General features: G+C 37.7%; 1 protein-coding gene across 6 annotated transcripts in view; it reads right to left on the bottom strand.

Annotated features, from left to right (window-relative positions):
• Window positions 1-14,987, bottom strand: part of Filip1 (filamin A interacting protein 1) — a 170,493-nt gene that overhangs the window by 44,131 nt on the left and 111,375 nt on the right. For all 6 annotated transcript variants that reach the window (XR_013091625.2, XR_013091626.2, XM_076858485.2 and 3 more), the window contains exon 4: window positions 12,474-12,652. Coding sequence is in view for 4 of the 6 variants with exons in the window: in XM_076858485.2 (XP_076714600.2) it covers window positions 12,474-12,652 (179 nt within the window). In the remaining 2 variants the exon portion in view is untranslated. The remainder of the gene's footprint in view (window positions 1-12,473; window positions 12,653-14,987) is intronic.

Raw genomic sequence — 14,987 nt, 5'->3', positions numbered from 1 at the left:
AATGGTTTAACCCAATTTTGTGGATTAAAATTTTTTAAAAGAAAGGAAAATGTATTTGAGAAATATTTCTGTAACATTAAAATAAGTTAATTCATAACATAACCCTTAATTAATCAAAAACTTTCATTAATTGGATAGCCCATTTTATAAGGCATCCTTTAAAAAGTTATGTTAGTCTTAGATCTAACGCTGCTGGTTCAATGATTATGGGAATGAGGGTGCTATGAAGCCTGGGAGAAAGATCATATCTACAGCATTTTTGTACAGGTGGAATCTAATGAAATGAACCTCAAAAGGCATTTTTAATGATCTCTTTCATATTCATTTCAGAGAGCACCTTGTTAAGAATGAGTGACAACATGCTCCTAATTTCACCCTACTGATAATATTTTGGATTTTTAAGAGGATCAAATCCTCTAACCTCAATGTTCCAGTCCTCTTGCAATGCTGTCTTTTTGAGCCACTCTTATTGCTTGGTCCTTTCAAGTAAGGTGTAACATCTCTTACACCGTCCCACAGCCATCTCATCCTCATAAACATATATCTACCTAAGCTGTGCCCTAAAAGTAATATATCATCACCTCTGAGTCCTTTATTTTCATCACATTTTCCAACAGTAAGTGGAATTTTCATATCACAAGGATAAGAGGAATTGAAAGGTGGAGTTTGATCCTGCATAATTAAAATTAACTATAAAATAAATTAAGGCTAGTTCATTGAACCTGTGAACTCTAATTCCTATCCTTCCTTAAAAATCATCCCTCCAGTAGGTGTTATCTCATGACCAAGTTAAGTCTGTGAATTCCATGTACGGTCTAAGTCACTGGCTAGCTTTTCTAAGTCACCTTTCTTTCATCATGCATTGAGGAAAGGAGGTTCATTTTATTAAGAAAGTAAGAACTTGGAAGCAGAATAAGTTATTTTTCAAACCTTGATTCTGCTAATTAACTATTGGCAAGAGACCTTGGTGGAAAGATCTTAACCTCTCTGTTTCCTATCTGCTAATGGAGATAACAATTACACATAGTTTTGCAAGAATTAAACAAAATGAAATACATGCTAGTTTATCAGGGTGGTCAATAAAATTAAGTCTGCTACTGAACAGCCTTTAGCAGAGTGCTAAGAACAGAGAAGAGGGCTCAGTTGTTTTTGCTGATATGTTCCACTCATTGATTACTTTCTGCTTGATAACACTTAGACATTTACACAGCATCAGCCATCTTTTTCAGTAGAGTGCTTCCTTGTGATCTGAGCTACCAGTGAGAAAAGTCAATTTTGTCAAGATAAGGCAACTAAATCTAAGAAACTTAAAGATATTGTACCAGGAAAGGAGATGTGAATTTTTTTCTATAAAGTAGTTAAGAATTTTTCTGAAAAGGAGACTATTAGAGAAGAAGAATGGGACCAGGGGTTGGGGAGATGGAAAAATAAGGAAGGGTAATGTGGGAGTAGATATGATCAAACCATGTTTATATGCATATATGAAAATACCACAAGAAACCCATAATTCTGTATAATTGATATGTACTAACAGAAATAAAAAATATTTCTGAAGATTCCAGTCTCCTAAATCAAGTTTTCAGAAATAACAGATCTGAGTGGCATTTCCATATATAGGAAAACTAGTACACACTGTCCCATGGACCATCAGGCAAATGCTGAATACCCCTTCACATTGACATAAAGGAAAATACCAATTCAGGACATGAAGGCTTCCCCTAAACTCAAGCTCCTGCTTCTACAGTCTGGGCTTCACAGGATAAAGGATTTCTCTTGGGATGCTGATTTGTGCTTTTAAAGAATGAACTTATACTTGGAAGTCTTGCTGCAAGATTATATGATGATGTCATTATTTATGTAGTCCCAGCTGAGCCTATAAAATCCAAAAGCTTTACAATCTATATTTACAGTGATAGATTTAGACAGCATTTCCCCCACATCATTTACACACACACACACACACTTCTTTAAGTCTCAGACTGCTTTTTGATGTTAACTGTGTTTTCTCTATTTTGACATTCTTGGAGCAGCCCTAGTGAAGCTTAAGATTAAAATCACAAGTCTGCAGCTCAGACAGGGAATAAAGTACAAACCCTGAAGATGATCTCATGTGCTCAGAATTATACTTCAAAGATCAACTTCACTTGAAATGTAGCATTTAGACAAGGAGCTTTCTTTACCAATCTTAATTAAAACAATGAAAGACATTTTCATCTTTATTATTAAAAATGCTAATTAAACCAATACATTTTTCTGTTGTTTTCTCTTTTTAATTTGGGCTGTGACTATTTGTAAAAATAAATATATAATGATAATGGCTTATGATCACAGTCTGTTCACTTTAGAATAAAGGAAACCAGGAACAACATAGTACACATTTTAGTTGTATAATCTGTAGCACAAGATGAGTTTATCAACTCTTGAAAAAGTGAAAAATAATTTCTGCATTTATTATTTTTAGATTACAATAGGGTAAGGTCAGGGGCAATAGCAAGTAGTTTAGGGGGGCTTCATTTAGCTCTCCATAAGCATCATCAGCCTCCCAGCATAACTACCAAAAATAAAATGCAATGTAACTGAGACTCTGTATATATATACTATGCAAAAAGCAGCTTCAAAAGAAGTCCCGGAGATCCAACATGGCGGCGGGTGCGGAGAGATCAAGTCTCTGACCTCTTCAGCTACTCGGGCATAGGGAGTCGTAAACCATCTAAATGCTGTTTGCTCAGGATCACTAGGCGATGCTGAGCTGACGTGGATCTGGGGTGAACAGTCTGGGCCTCTCAGAACACACACTGAGCCCAGATCGGCTGAATTCAAGCTCCCGTTTGCCTGCGTCTCCCAGACAAACCACCGTGACTCAACACTAAACAATCCCGCTGAAACAACTGGTCGGCCCTTCTGAACCTGCGGAGGTTAATACCAACCGAGCCTTCATAGGCAGTGGCCACAGGATTGAGACGGGGCTTGGGAGAGCCAGTCAGGACCCACCCGTTGCATTGGTCACCCGGCAAAGGGAACGAACTATTGCCATTTGCATGGGATGCCACCATGGCAGAGAACTGACGTCACCAGAATGCGGTGGCGAAGATAACTTCATTGAAACTGGCGGCAACAGGTGTGTAACCCCCTAGCCCTTCCTCTCCACACAGCAGGGAAACCTTAAGGGCCCCTCCCAGCTCTCCCATGAGTGCGATAGTCAGACCGAGGGAATCAGGAGTGGCGTGGGACAGGTGGCACGGAACCCCTGGCTACCGCTCCCACCAGTGCTGACAGCTGAGGTCTCTTGCACCAGCTACCGGGGGCATGGCTACTGAAGGGCAAGCAAAATTCGCTGAGGGTTCTCAGCCCCAAGCTTCACAAACTTAGGGTCTGAGGGAATGGCAAACGGGGAGAGTGTGCCCAGTCGTTCAAGAAAATAGGGCTCCTGGGAGCAGCAGACCTGGCGTGTAGCCAGTATTGTGGTGAGCGTCACCGGTGAGCGGGGTCTGGCTTGAGGAAAAGTGGGGAAGTGACTAGACACAAGGGAAGGCTCTAGGCACTCAGGATTGGAGACCCGCCCAGTCAGTGACGAGGAGCTGCTGCACAGTGATTGGTTCCCACGTATTGAGAGGAGAAGCTTGGCCCGGTGGGCACAGCTTCACCTATTGGAATAGAAGTTAATCAAACTCTAAGATTGCATTTATTAAAAATTTTTTTTAATTTGGGTTTTTAAAATTTCTTTTTATTTTTTAAATTTGTTTTTTAATATTTTTATTGTTTTTTAATTTTAATTTTTATTATTTTTATTATTTTTAAAATTTTTTCTTTTTTTCTTTTCTATTTTTTTCTTTTGTATTTTCATTTATTTTCAATTTCCTTATTCCCCTTCCTTGAATTCTACCTACTTACTCTCATTCTTTTTAGTGACTTCTTCCCTTCCCTTCTAACACCTTTGCGCCCAAGCATCAAATAAATTTCTAGGAGTAAACAGTAACTAAGCAGTCAAACAGAACAAGAAGTAACATGAACAGCATGGAAAAGCAAGGAAGAAAAGGAGTACAAACAATGCAGGAGAGTCTAAATATTCAGGAGGACCTAGAGGCATCAGAAAAAATGGCCAAATAAAGAACTCAAGGAATACCTTAGACAGATGGAATGGAATCTTAAAGAGAATATGAGACAGCAAATTCAAACAGTGAAAGAACACATTGAAAATGAATTACATAAACAGATAAAATAAAAAGTTAAGCATCTTTATCAGGAGATAGAGATTATAAAAAAAATCAAACAATAATTCTAGAAATGAAGGAAACTATAAACCAAATTAAAAACACAAATGAGAGTATCACTAACAGAGTAGAGCAAGTAGAAGCCAGAACGTCAGATAATGAAGACAAAATATATCATCTTGAAAAGAGTCTAGCCAACTCAGAAAGGCTGGTAAAAAATCACGAGAAAAACATCCAAGAGATATGGGATAACATAAAAAAACCAAAGAGTCATTGGGATAGAGGAAGGTATAGAGGTTCAAACCAAGGGAATGAGCAACCTGCTGAATGAAATAATTATAGAAAACTTTCCAGAAATAAAAAAGGAAATGGATATACAAATTGTCAATGCATACAGGACACTGAGCATACAAAATGACAGAAGACCAACGCCAAGACACATTGTTATGAAGATATCCAATATACAGAACAAAGAGAAAATATTAAAAGCTACAAGAGAAAGGAGGCAGATTACATACAGGGGTAAACCAATAAGGTTAACAACGGATTTTTCGTCAGACGCTGAAAGCAAGAAGATCCTGGAACAACATATTTCAAACACTGAAAGACAATGGATGCCAACCAAGAATTTTGTATCCAGAAAAATTAAGCTTCAGGTATGACAACAAAATAAAAATCTTTCATGATAAACAAAAGTTAAAAGAATTTGCAGCCAGAAAACCAGCACTGCAAAGCATCTTGAGCAAAACACTACACAAGGAAGAAATGAAAAACAATAACCAAAACCAACAGTGGGAAGTACCTCAGTAAAGCCAGAGGGCAGGGGGAAAGCTAATCATGGAGAAACAAACTAAATTTTAAAAAAATGATAAATAATCAATCATGGCTGGAAGTACAAACCATATATCAATAGTAACTCTAAACGTTAATGGCTTAAACTCTCCAATAAAGTGACATAGGCTGGTAACATGGATTAAAAAAACAAATCCAACAATATGCTGCCTCCAGGAGACACATCTGATAGGAAAAGACATACACAGGCTGAAGGTGAAAAGTTGGGAAAAAATATACCACGCACACGGTCCTTGTAAGCAAGCAGGGGTGGCCATCCTCATATCGAATAAAATCGACTTCAAGACTAAGTTAATCAAAAGGGATAAGGAAGGACATTATATACTGTTAAAAGGAACCATTCACCAACAAGACATAACAATTATCAATATTTATGCACCAAATAAGGGTGCTGCGACATTCATAAAACAAACTCTCCTCAAGTTCAAAAATCAAATAGACCACAACACAATAATTATGGGTGACTTCAACACACCTCTCTCACCATTGGACAGATCCTCCAAACAAAAGTTGAATAAAGAAACTATAGAACTCAATATCACAATCAATAACCTAGACTTAACTGACATATATAGAATATATCAACCATCATCAAGTGGATGTACTTTTTTCTCAGTAGCACATGGATCCTTCTCAAAAATAGACCATATATTATGCCATAGGGCAACACTCAGTAAATATAAAGAGGTGGAGATAATACCGTGCATTTTATCTGATCATAATGGAATGAAACTGGAAATCATTCCTCAAAAAAAGAAAAAACCAACAAATGAGCTCACACTTCATCTCAAAGCCCTAGAAAAGGAAGAGCAAAACAACAGCAAATGTAGCAGAAGACAAGAAATAATTAAAATCAGAGCAGAAATCAATGAAACTGAAACAAAAGAAACTATTGAAAAAATTGACAAAACTAAAAGTTGGTTCTTCGAAAAAATAAATAAGATCGACAGACCCTTAGTCATGCTAATGAAGAGAAGAAGAGAGAGAACTCAAATTACTAACATACAGGATGAAAAAGGCAATATCACAACAGATGCTACATAAATACAGAAGACAATTAGAAATTATTTTGAAAACCTATATTCCAATTAAATAGAAGATAATGAAGACATCGATAAATTTCTTAAGTCATATGATTTGCCCAAACTGAGTCAGGAGGATACACACAATTTGAACAGACCAATATCAATGGATGAAATAGAAGAAGCAATCATAAGACTACCAACCAAGAAAAGCCCAGGACCGGATGGGTATACAGCAGAGTTTTATAAAACCTTTAAAGAAGAATTAATACCAATACTTTTCAAGTTATTTCAGGAAATAGAAAAAGAGGGAGCTCTTCCATATTCATTCTATGAGGCCAACATCACCCTGATTCCGAAACCAGACAAAGACACCTCAAAGAAAGAAAACTACAGACCAGATGGTTCAATATACGGAAATCAATAAATGTTATTCACCACATCAATAGACTCAAAGATAAGAACCATATGATCATCTCAGTAGACGCAGAAAAAGCATTCGACAAAGTACAGCATCCCTTTATGTTCAAAACATTAGAAAAACTAGGGATAACAGGAACTTACCTCAACATTGTAAAAGCTATCTATGCTAAGCCTCAGGCGAGCATCATTCTGAATGGAGAAAAATTGAAAGGCATTCCCTCTAAAATCTGGAACAAGACAGGGATGCCCTCTATCACCACTTCTATTCAATATAGTCTCGAAACACTGGCCAGAGCAATTAGACAGACGAAAGAAATTAAAGGCATAAAAATAGGAAAAGAAAAACTTAAATTATCACTATTTGTGGATGACAAGATTCTATAACTAGAAGACCCAAAAGGGTCTACAAAGAAACTACTAGAACTAATAAATGAATTCAGCAAAGTGGCAGGATATAAAATCAACACGCATAAATCAAAGGCATTTCTGTATATCAGCGACAAAATGTCTGAAACGGAAATGAGGACAAACACCCCATTCACAATACCCTCAAAAAAAATGAAATACTTGGGAATCAACCTAACAAAAGAGGTGAAAGATTTATACTATGAAAACTACAGAACCCTAAAGAGAGAAATAGAAGATCTTAGAAGATGGAAAAATATACCCTGCTCATGGATAGGCAGAACTAACATCATCAAAATGGCGATATTACCAAAAGTTCTCTATAGGTTTAATGCAATGCCAATCAAAATCCTGGCATTTCTTATAGAAATAGATAAAGCAATCATGAAATTCATATGGAAAAATAAAGACCCAGAATAGCAAAAGCAACTCTAAGCAGGAAGTGTGAATCAGGCGGCATAGCGATACCAGATTTCAAACTATACTACAGAGCAATAATAACAAAAACAGCATGGTACTGGTACCAAAACAGGCAGGTGGACCAATGGTACAGAATAGAGGACACAGAGACTAATCCACAAAGTTACAACTATCTTATATTTGATAAAGGGGCTAAAAGCTTGCAATGGAGGAAGGATAGCATCTTCAACAAATGGTGTTGGGAAAACTGGAAATCTATATGCAACAAAATGAAACTGAATCCCCTTCTCTTGCCATGCACAAAAGTTAACTCAAAATGGATCAAGGAGCTTGATATCAAATCAGAGACTCTGTGTCTGATAGAAGAAAAAGTTGGCTCCGATCTACATATTGTGGGGTCGGGCTCCAAATTCCTTAATAGGACACCCATAGCACAAGAGTTAATAACAAGAATCAACAAATGGGACTTACTTAAACTAAAAAGTTTTTCTCAGCAAGAGAAACAATAAGAGAGGTAAATAGGGAGCCTACATCCTGGGAACAAATTTTTACTCCTCACACTTCAGATAGAGCCCTAATATCCAGAGTATACAAAGAACTCAAAAAATTAAACAATAAGAAAAAAAATAACCCAATCAACAAATGGGCCAAGGACCTGAACAGACACTTCTCAGAGGAGGACATACAATCAACAAGTACATGAAAAAATGCTTACCATCTCTAGCAGTCAGAGAAATGCAAATCAAAACCACCCTAAGATACCATCTCACTCCAGTAAGATTGGCAGCCATTATGAAGTCAAACAACAAGTGCTGGCGAGGATGTGGGGAAAAGGGTACTCTTGTACATTGCTGGTGGGGCTGCGAATTGGTGCGGCCAATTGGAAAGCAGTATGGAGATTCCTGGGAAAGGTGGGAATGAAACCACCATTTGACCCAGCTATTCCCCTTCTCGGACTATTCCCTGAAGACCTTAAAAGAGCGTACTACAGGGATACTGCTACATCGATGTTCATAGCAGTACAATTCACAATAGCTAGACTGTGGAACCAACCCAGATGCCCTTCAATAGATAAATGGATAAAAAAAAAATGTGGCATTTATACACAATGGAGTATTACTCTGCACTAAAAAATGACAAAATCATGGAATTTGCAGGGAAATGGATGGCATTAGAGCAGATTATGCTAAGTGAAGCTAGCCAATCCCTAAAAAACAAATGCCAAATGTCTTCTTTGATATAATGAGAGCAACTAAGAACAGAGCAGGGAGGAAGAGCAGGAGGAAAAGATTAACATTAAACAGAGACATGAGGTAGGAGGGAAAGGGAGAGAAAAGGGAAATTGCATGGAAATGGAAGGAGACCCTCATTGTTATACAAAATCACATAAAAGAGGTTGTGAGGGGATTGGGAAAAATAAACAAGGAGAGAAATGAATTACAGTAGATGGGGTAGAGAGAGAAGATGGGAGGGGAGGGGAGTGGGGATAGTAGAGGATAGGAAAGGTAGCAGAATACAACAGTTACTAATATGGCATTATGTAAAAATGTGGCTGTGTAACCGATATGATTCTGCAATCTGTATTTGGGGTAAAAATGGGAGTTCATAACCCACTTGAATCTAATATATGAAATATGATATGTCAAGAGCTTTGTAATGTTTTGAACAACCCATAAAAAATTAAATAAATAAATAAATAAACCATGAGAGCCCTGTGGGGGAGTGGGGGTGGGAAACAAGTCCCCAAGCTGCTCCTTCTAATAGACTGCTATCTGAAGCTTTCCCCTTGACAGTCTAGAACCATTTGCTTACCTAGGGGCCTATAACTTCACAAAAAAAGTCACTCTGTCTTTTAAGATTAGGTGTCATAGTTTGGATGTAACATGGAGCGGAGGAGCCTACACACACAGAAAAGGAACATAAAGAATCCATTTTTGCACAAGATACTTATTTGCACAAAAGGACTGGACAGTGTCCTGCACTGTGTGATCTTGGTTAAGCAATGTAATTGTCTCGCCTCAATGCTCCCACCTGGAGACTGAGGGACTTAAAAGGGCTGGTCTCAGAAGCCTTTTGCATACTCAGAGCCTAGGATTCCTGGTTTCATCAAATATCTGAATCTGGATTGTTTATCCACATCTACCTCTGATGCTGTGCCTGGGTCCCTTTTTGCCATCTTTAACCATTTTCCTAGAGAAAGTGAGAAACCCTGACAGACAGGACAAGTATGGAGAAAGAACCTTAGGTACTCCTGAGTGGGGAAGAAGTCCCCTGTTCAGTGGGTGTCCCCGACCTTTTCTTTCCATTGCCATGTCAAAAAGCAGTCTAGAGTGGAGACAGTCTGCAGAGTCGCAGATGGGGGAGCTGATGAGTAATAGGGAGAATCTCACTTAGGCTTATCTCAAGCTTCACTTTCTTCCTTTACTCAGGCTCACAGTAGAAATAAAGGGTAATGTTTCTCATGGGAAGTCCTTGGTTCTGTTTTGTTTGTTTCCCCTCACAAAAGGGTTCTCGGGAGAAGAGGAAGGGGCGCAAAGCAAAGATGCAAACAAAGGACTTGAGACCCGATACAAAAGGACTCCCACTTGAGCACAGAAATGCCACTTCTTGACTAGCTGCAGCTCAGCTTCCCCTGCAGGTGCTGCAGTCGGGTAGCGTCTGGAAGCGCTCAGGCCCGGGGCTGCGGCCGCCGCGGTCCGCATTGGAGCTCCTCAGTGACTTGGCCCACGGGAAAGCAAGCCTCGAGGTCAGCATCCTGCCAGCTCCTATAAGTAGATCTAATTATGACCGCTTACTTCAAAAAGAGGATTTAACCCAAAGCAGATTTAGCAGGGCAGTTTCCAAAGGGCAGCAGGAACCCCAGGCATGACCTTTTAGAAAATCCTAAAAGCTTCGCTGCCAGGGAACTTGGCGAGCCAGTGACCATAAATGCCTCAGAGAATTTCAGAGACGCCAACCTGTTATCAGGGTCCTAGTGGGGGCGTTTAATTTAGAACAAAGTGTCAGAGTGTGCTGGAGCTGAGTCGGTATTGAGCTGAGAAAAAAAAAAAAAATGACACCCCAATAAAAAGCACTAGATTAAACTTTAATGTGTTTAGGAAGCTAAACAAGAGACAAAGCTCTCAGTGAATATTTGCCTAAAACGTGGAAGTTTGGGAACATGTTCCAGTGGTGCTGATTAAAGTTTCAAAATCTTTTTAAAGTCATTTTTAAAGAAAAGTTGACTTGGACTTGTGCTACTTTCAACATAGCACTTTGCTCGGAAGTGGTTTTGTTGTTCTGATGAAATTAAATAACTCCAAAAAAGGTAAAGGAATTTTTCATCTAAAGTTAACCAACATTAAGTTAGTAAATAAATATTTCTGACATAGATTCATCACATAACAAATATGAAAAGAAATACAGTGAACTATAAAACTATTTTGTGTCATTATTCCAGTTGTTCTTACAGAGTGCACACACAAAGGAAACCAAAACAGAAAGAAAAAGAAACAGCTCGAATAAATATTCTCCATCCACACACTTCCATTAAGCCAACTCTGTGAGTGAACTGGTGCCACCTCAGATTTTATCTTAGGTGGGAAACTATGGAAAAGACAAGATGTAGTTCTAAATCAGATAGTTTACAAAGTGATCAAAAATGATTCACACACATACTCTTTAGCAGTATTTGATTTCAAATGTTTAAAAAAGTCAATATCATACAAGTTCCTACTTAATTTTTTTTTTAGTTGTAGATAGACACAACACTTTATTTTAATTTTTTTTATGTGGTGCTGAGGATGAAACCCAGTGCCTCATGCATGCTAGGTAAGCACTCTACCACTGAGCCACAACCCCAGCCCAAGTTCCTACCTTTTTTACTTGACCACATTCCAACACAGGTTACATAACCAGATGATTATTGTGTATTTAATTAATATTGTCTTTAGAACCTTGTTTGCCATAGCCTGGGGTTGGAAACTTCTCAGACATTGAGGTGGTGGATTTATTCTCACTGGCTATACAAATATGTCAAATCAGATCATCAATTTGTTCAAACACATAACTACTAAACCTTAGCTTATAAGAGCTTTAGGGAAGCACAAAAAATCTTAAATTAGGGATATAAAATCTAACACTTCAGCCATTGTTCTCTTTTACATTTCACCTTCCCCAAGGGATGTGCCCAATACAACAATAAGTAAATATTACCAATAATTTAAAAAAAAATTTTAAACACAACATGCTTTGCTTTATTCTGTATTTACTCTTACTGTGGTAGCTTTTTCTGGTATGTAAAATATTCTGCAAAAATCAAATCTTTTCCTTATACCCAAATAAATAATAAAGCTGGAATAGAAAAAGCTATTCCCTAGTGGCTCTGAATTTGCAAGCCCTCAACACAGATGCAAGCAGGCTTGTTGTTGATTTCAAAGATGGTTAATGTCTCAGACATAACCATTCAGCTGAGGGAAGGAAGAAAGGACTTGATTGCAAAGGTTTTTCAATTTGGAATCTCTGCTTCATGTGTGTCAATTTTTGGTTTGAGAAAACTAAATGCTTACAAGAACAGTCATGGAGATTCAACACACTATTTTTTTGTTTTGTTTTTACATAAAGTTTTATAAAGTATGCAACCAATATAAAGTTAAGCAGTTAGTTCTATTCATTATCCAAATATTAATATTTTTCTACAGGTAATAAGAATGAATAGGATTTAAGATGATTAGGTTAAAGCATTTTCCTTCCTGAAAAATGGTGTGTTTTTTTTGTTTTGTTTTGTTTTGCTTGTTTTTTCAATAGAAAGCAATTTACAGGAAGGTTTTTCAAATAGAAATACTTCATTGATCAAGCTCAAATATAAGCTCTCTGGGTTTCTTTCTGGCTTTATGGTTTTCAGGGTTTTAGCACCCTTATGGGAATGTGGCACCCTATTTTCATGCACCCCCAAACATATTCATGTAAACTGTCACACTCTTTATGGTAACAAACCATTCAGAAATTGGAATTTAGAACCTTGTTTGCTGTGGCCATAGCTTGAGGTTGGACACCCAGAGACTTATCCATAGTGCCACCACTTGGAAGCCTGACCTCTGATGGGAGGGATGGATAGGGCAGCAGGCCTCCAGATGTGACTGGCAGCATGTGTGCACATTACCTCTCCCGCTCCTGCTCCAGCAAGTTGGTGAAATCGTCGCTTTTGTTCATGTAGTCAGTGTGTTTGTGCTTCTCGTTCTCCAACTCGTACACAGTACGCCTGTGACACTTCTCTGCCAGCAGCAGTTGCTCTAGCATGCGCCGGTAGGTTTCTTTCTGCTTTTCCTCAAGTCTGTCCAGCTGAGTAGGCAAAGGTGGGAAAGATATTTTATTTCACTTGCATATGACTCTAAATAATTGGCTTAAATTGGTCTAGTGATTTATTACCTGAAGGAGAAAACATCAAATGTGGTATTCTCTGCCATTTCCCCCATTCCATGTTTTCTCTGTGTCAACTGACTACATCAACTAACCATGATAATGCTGCATTTTAATTTCTATGCTTCTGTCCCTTTTTCTGTAAATAAATGTATAGTCCCTAAACTTGTAGGAGAACGAACTCTTCCACAGTTTTAATGAGGTAGCCCAAATCCTGTACTTGGGGGAAAAAAAAAAAAGGTGGATCACATCCCTCCTGATCTCAAAAAAATTAACATCTCAGCATGTACATGTGCCAAACTTCTCCTTTGGGAAGTAATTATCATTGTCGCAATCTTATTTTAAGACTTGCAGCTATATGCATTTCTAGGAAAAATATATTAAGGATCAAAGTCTTCTTATTTTAAGAGACACTAAATATAAGGAGGATTTTAGAACTTGTAGAGAGTATGTATCTCTAAAACCATTTTTTTCACAATTCAAAAACTTTATTTACTAAAAAGAAGAAATATAATTATTTGAATATATCATTTTCATTATGTATCATTTAATTATTTAAGGTTTCACATTACAGAGAATATTAATAATGATTTTTCTCATCATATTAATAATGATTTTTGTGATCATCATTTTTAGATTAGCTCAGAATAAAAGCAGTCTTAAATATTATCAATTTTTTCCCTTTTTCTCTGAACAGAGTGTAAGATCTTTAAAGAATCATGCCTTGATCATCTTTTTAGTCTCTGGAGCTTAGCACAGTGTCTAGAACAAATTAGCTGTTCAGTAAATGTTTGTTAAATCTTACAATATTGATAGTTTCCTGTTGTACTCTCTATCTGCCCCCTCTGTTTTTGTTTGGTACTGGGATTAAACCCAGGGGCTCTTTACCACTGAGTTAAATCCCCAGTCTTTTTTTTTTATATATATAATTTTTTATTTAGAGACAGAGCCTTGCTAAGTTGGCCTCAAACTTGTGATCTTCCTGCCTCAGTCTCCTGAGTCTGGAATTACAGGGGTGTGTCACCTTGCCAAGCTTGCTCTCTCTTAAACTCTATATAGATCAGGATTTCTCAAGTTTGGCACTGCTGAGGGTAGGTCATTTATTGTGAGGTTGTGCACTGGAGGATGTTTAATAGTATCCCCACCATGTGATGCCCTGTGTATTAGAGGATGTTTAACATCACACCTTTGGCCTATATACTAGATGCTAGTAGCACCATCTCCAGCTGTGATGATCAAACTATCCTGACATTGTCAACTGTCTCCTGGAAGGAGAAATCCACCAGCTTACTACATCCCAGTTAAAACAAATGATCTAGTTAAAATCCATTCTCAGTCTCAAAATGTACTTCCTAAAACCCACTATCTCACAGGTTATCAACACGAGAGCCTTCTTTCTTAGTTTTCTATGTTTGCCCTTCAGTTATTTAAAAAGGATTTGTGAATCTTTCTGCAGTTGCATTTCATATTCATTGTGAATGAATCATTTCTGGAACGCCAAATAAAAAAGAGCTGCCCCCATCATCCTCAGTAACTTCTTTCAAGATCTCCACAACTTTTGCTTAGGAGCAAGTGACCCAATGGAACTAGTGGAGAAATCATGTTAACTGGTAGCTAATAAATAGAAAATCAGTAGAATTTGACAAATTACACTTTTATATCTTCTGACAAACTTTTGTAGCCTTAGAGGGACAGTCTATACCATCAGAATAGTTCTTGTTTATGAACTATTCTAAGAACTTTTTCAACTTCCTACATGTTCCTTCTCACCAAATTTTATAGAATTTGTCAAGCACTGCTGAATTATCATTATCATCAGAAATGGGGAAGGAGGACTGGGATGTGGCTCAGTGGTAGAGTGCTTACCCTGCATGTGCAAGGCCCCGGGCATGATCCTCATTATCACACACATAATGTGGGGAGAATTACTTATTCTTCTTTTTGATCCTTTTATTATAAAATAGGATTCTCCATCTTTGAATATGAAAAGCAGCTTCTGCCTATTTTTTAATACTCTCTGCCTTACTTCCCAAGAAAGGAGGAGTGACTTATTAAAGGTTATATTTGGAATAGGAAACTGGGCATGTACAGCTCAGTCTTTCATTTATTTTTTATTCTGTCTGCCATAGGATGATATGACATGCTCTAAAGGCCCCAACTTTTCCCTAGGATCTCTCAATCCATTCAAGGAAATGTGGAGAGGAAAATGGTGGCATTGTTAATTAGATGGTTGAAAGAGAAATCCAAAGAGGCAGTG

Source organism: Callospermophilus lateralis, chromosome 6, assembly GCF_048772815.1.
Source record: "Callospermophilus lateralis isolate mCalLat2 chromosome 6, mCalLat2.hap1, whole genome shotgun sequence".
Taxonomy (NCBI): domain Eukaryota; kingdom Metazoa; phylum Chordata; class Mammalia; order Rodentia; family Sciuridae; genus Callospermophilus; species Callospermophilus lateralis.
The sequence above is the reverse complement of the archived record's forward strand: the minus strand, read 5'-3'. Positions and strand labels throughout refer to the sequence as shown.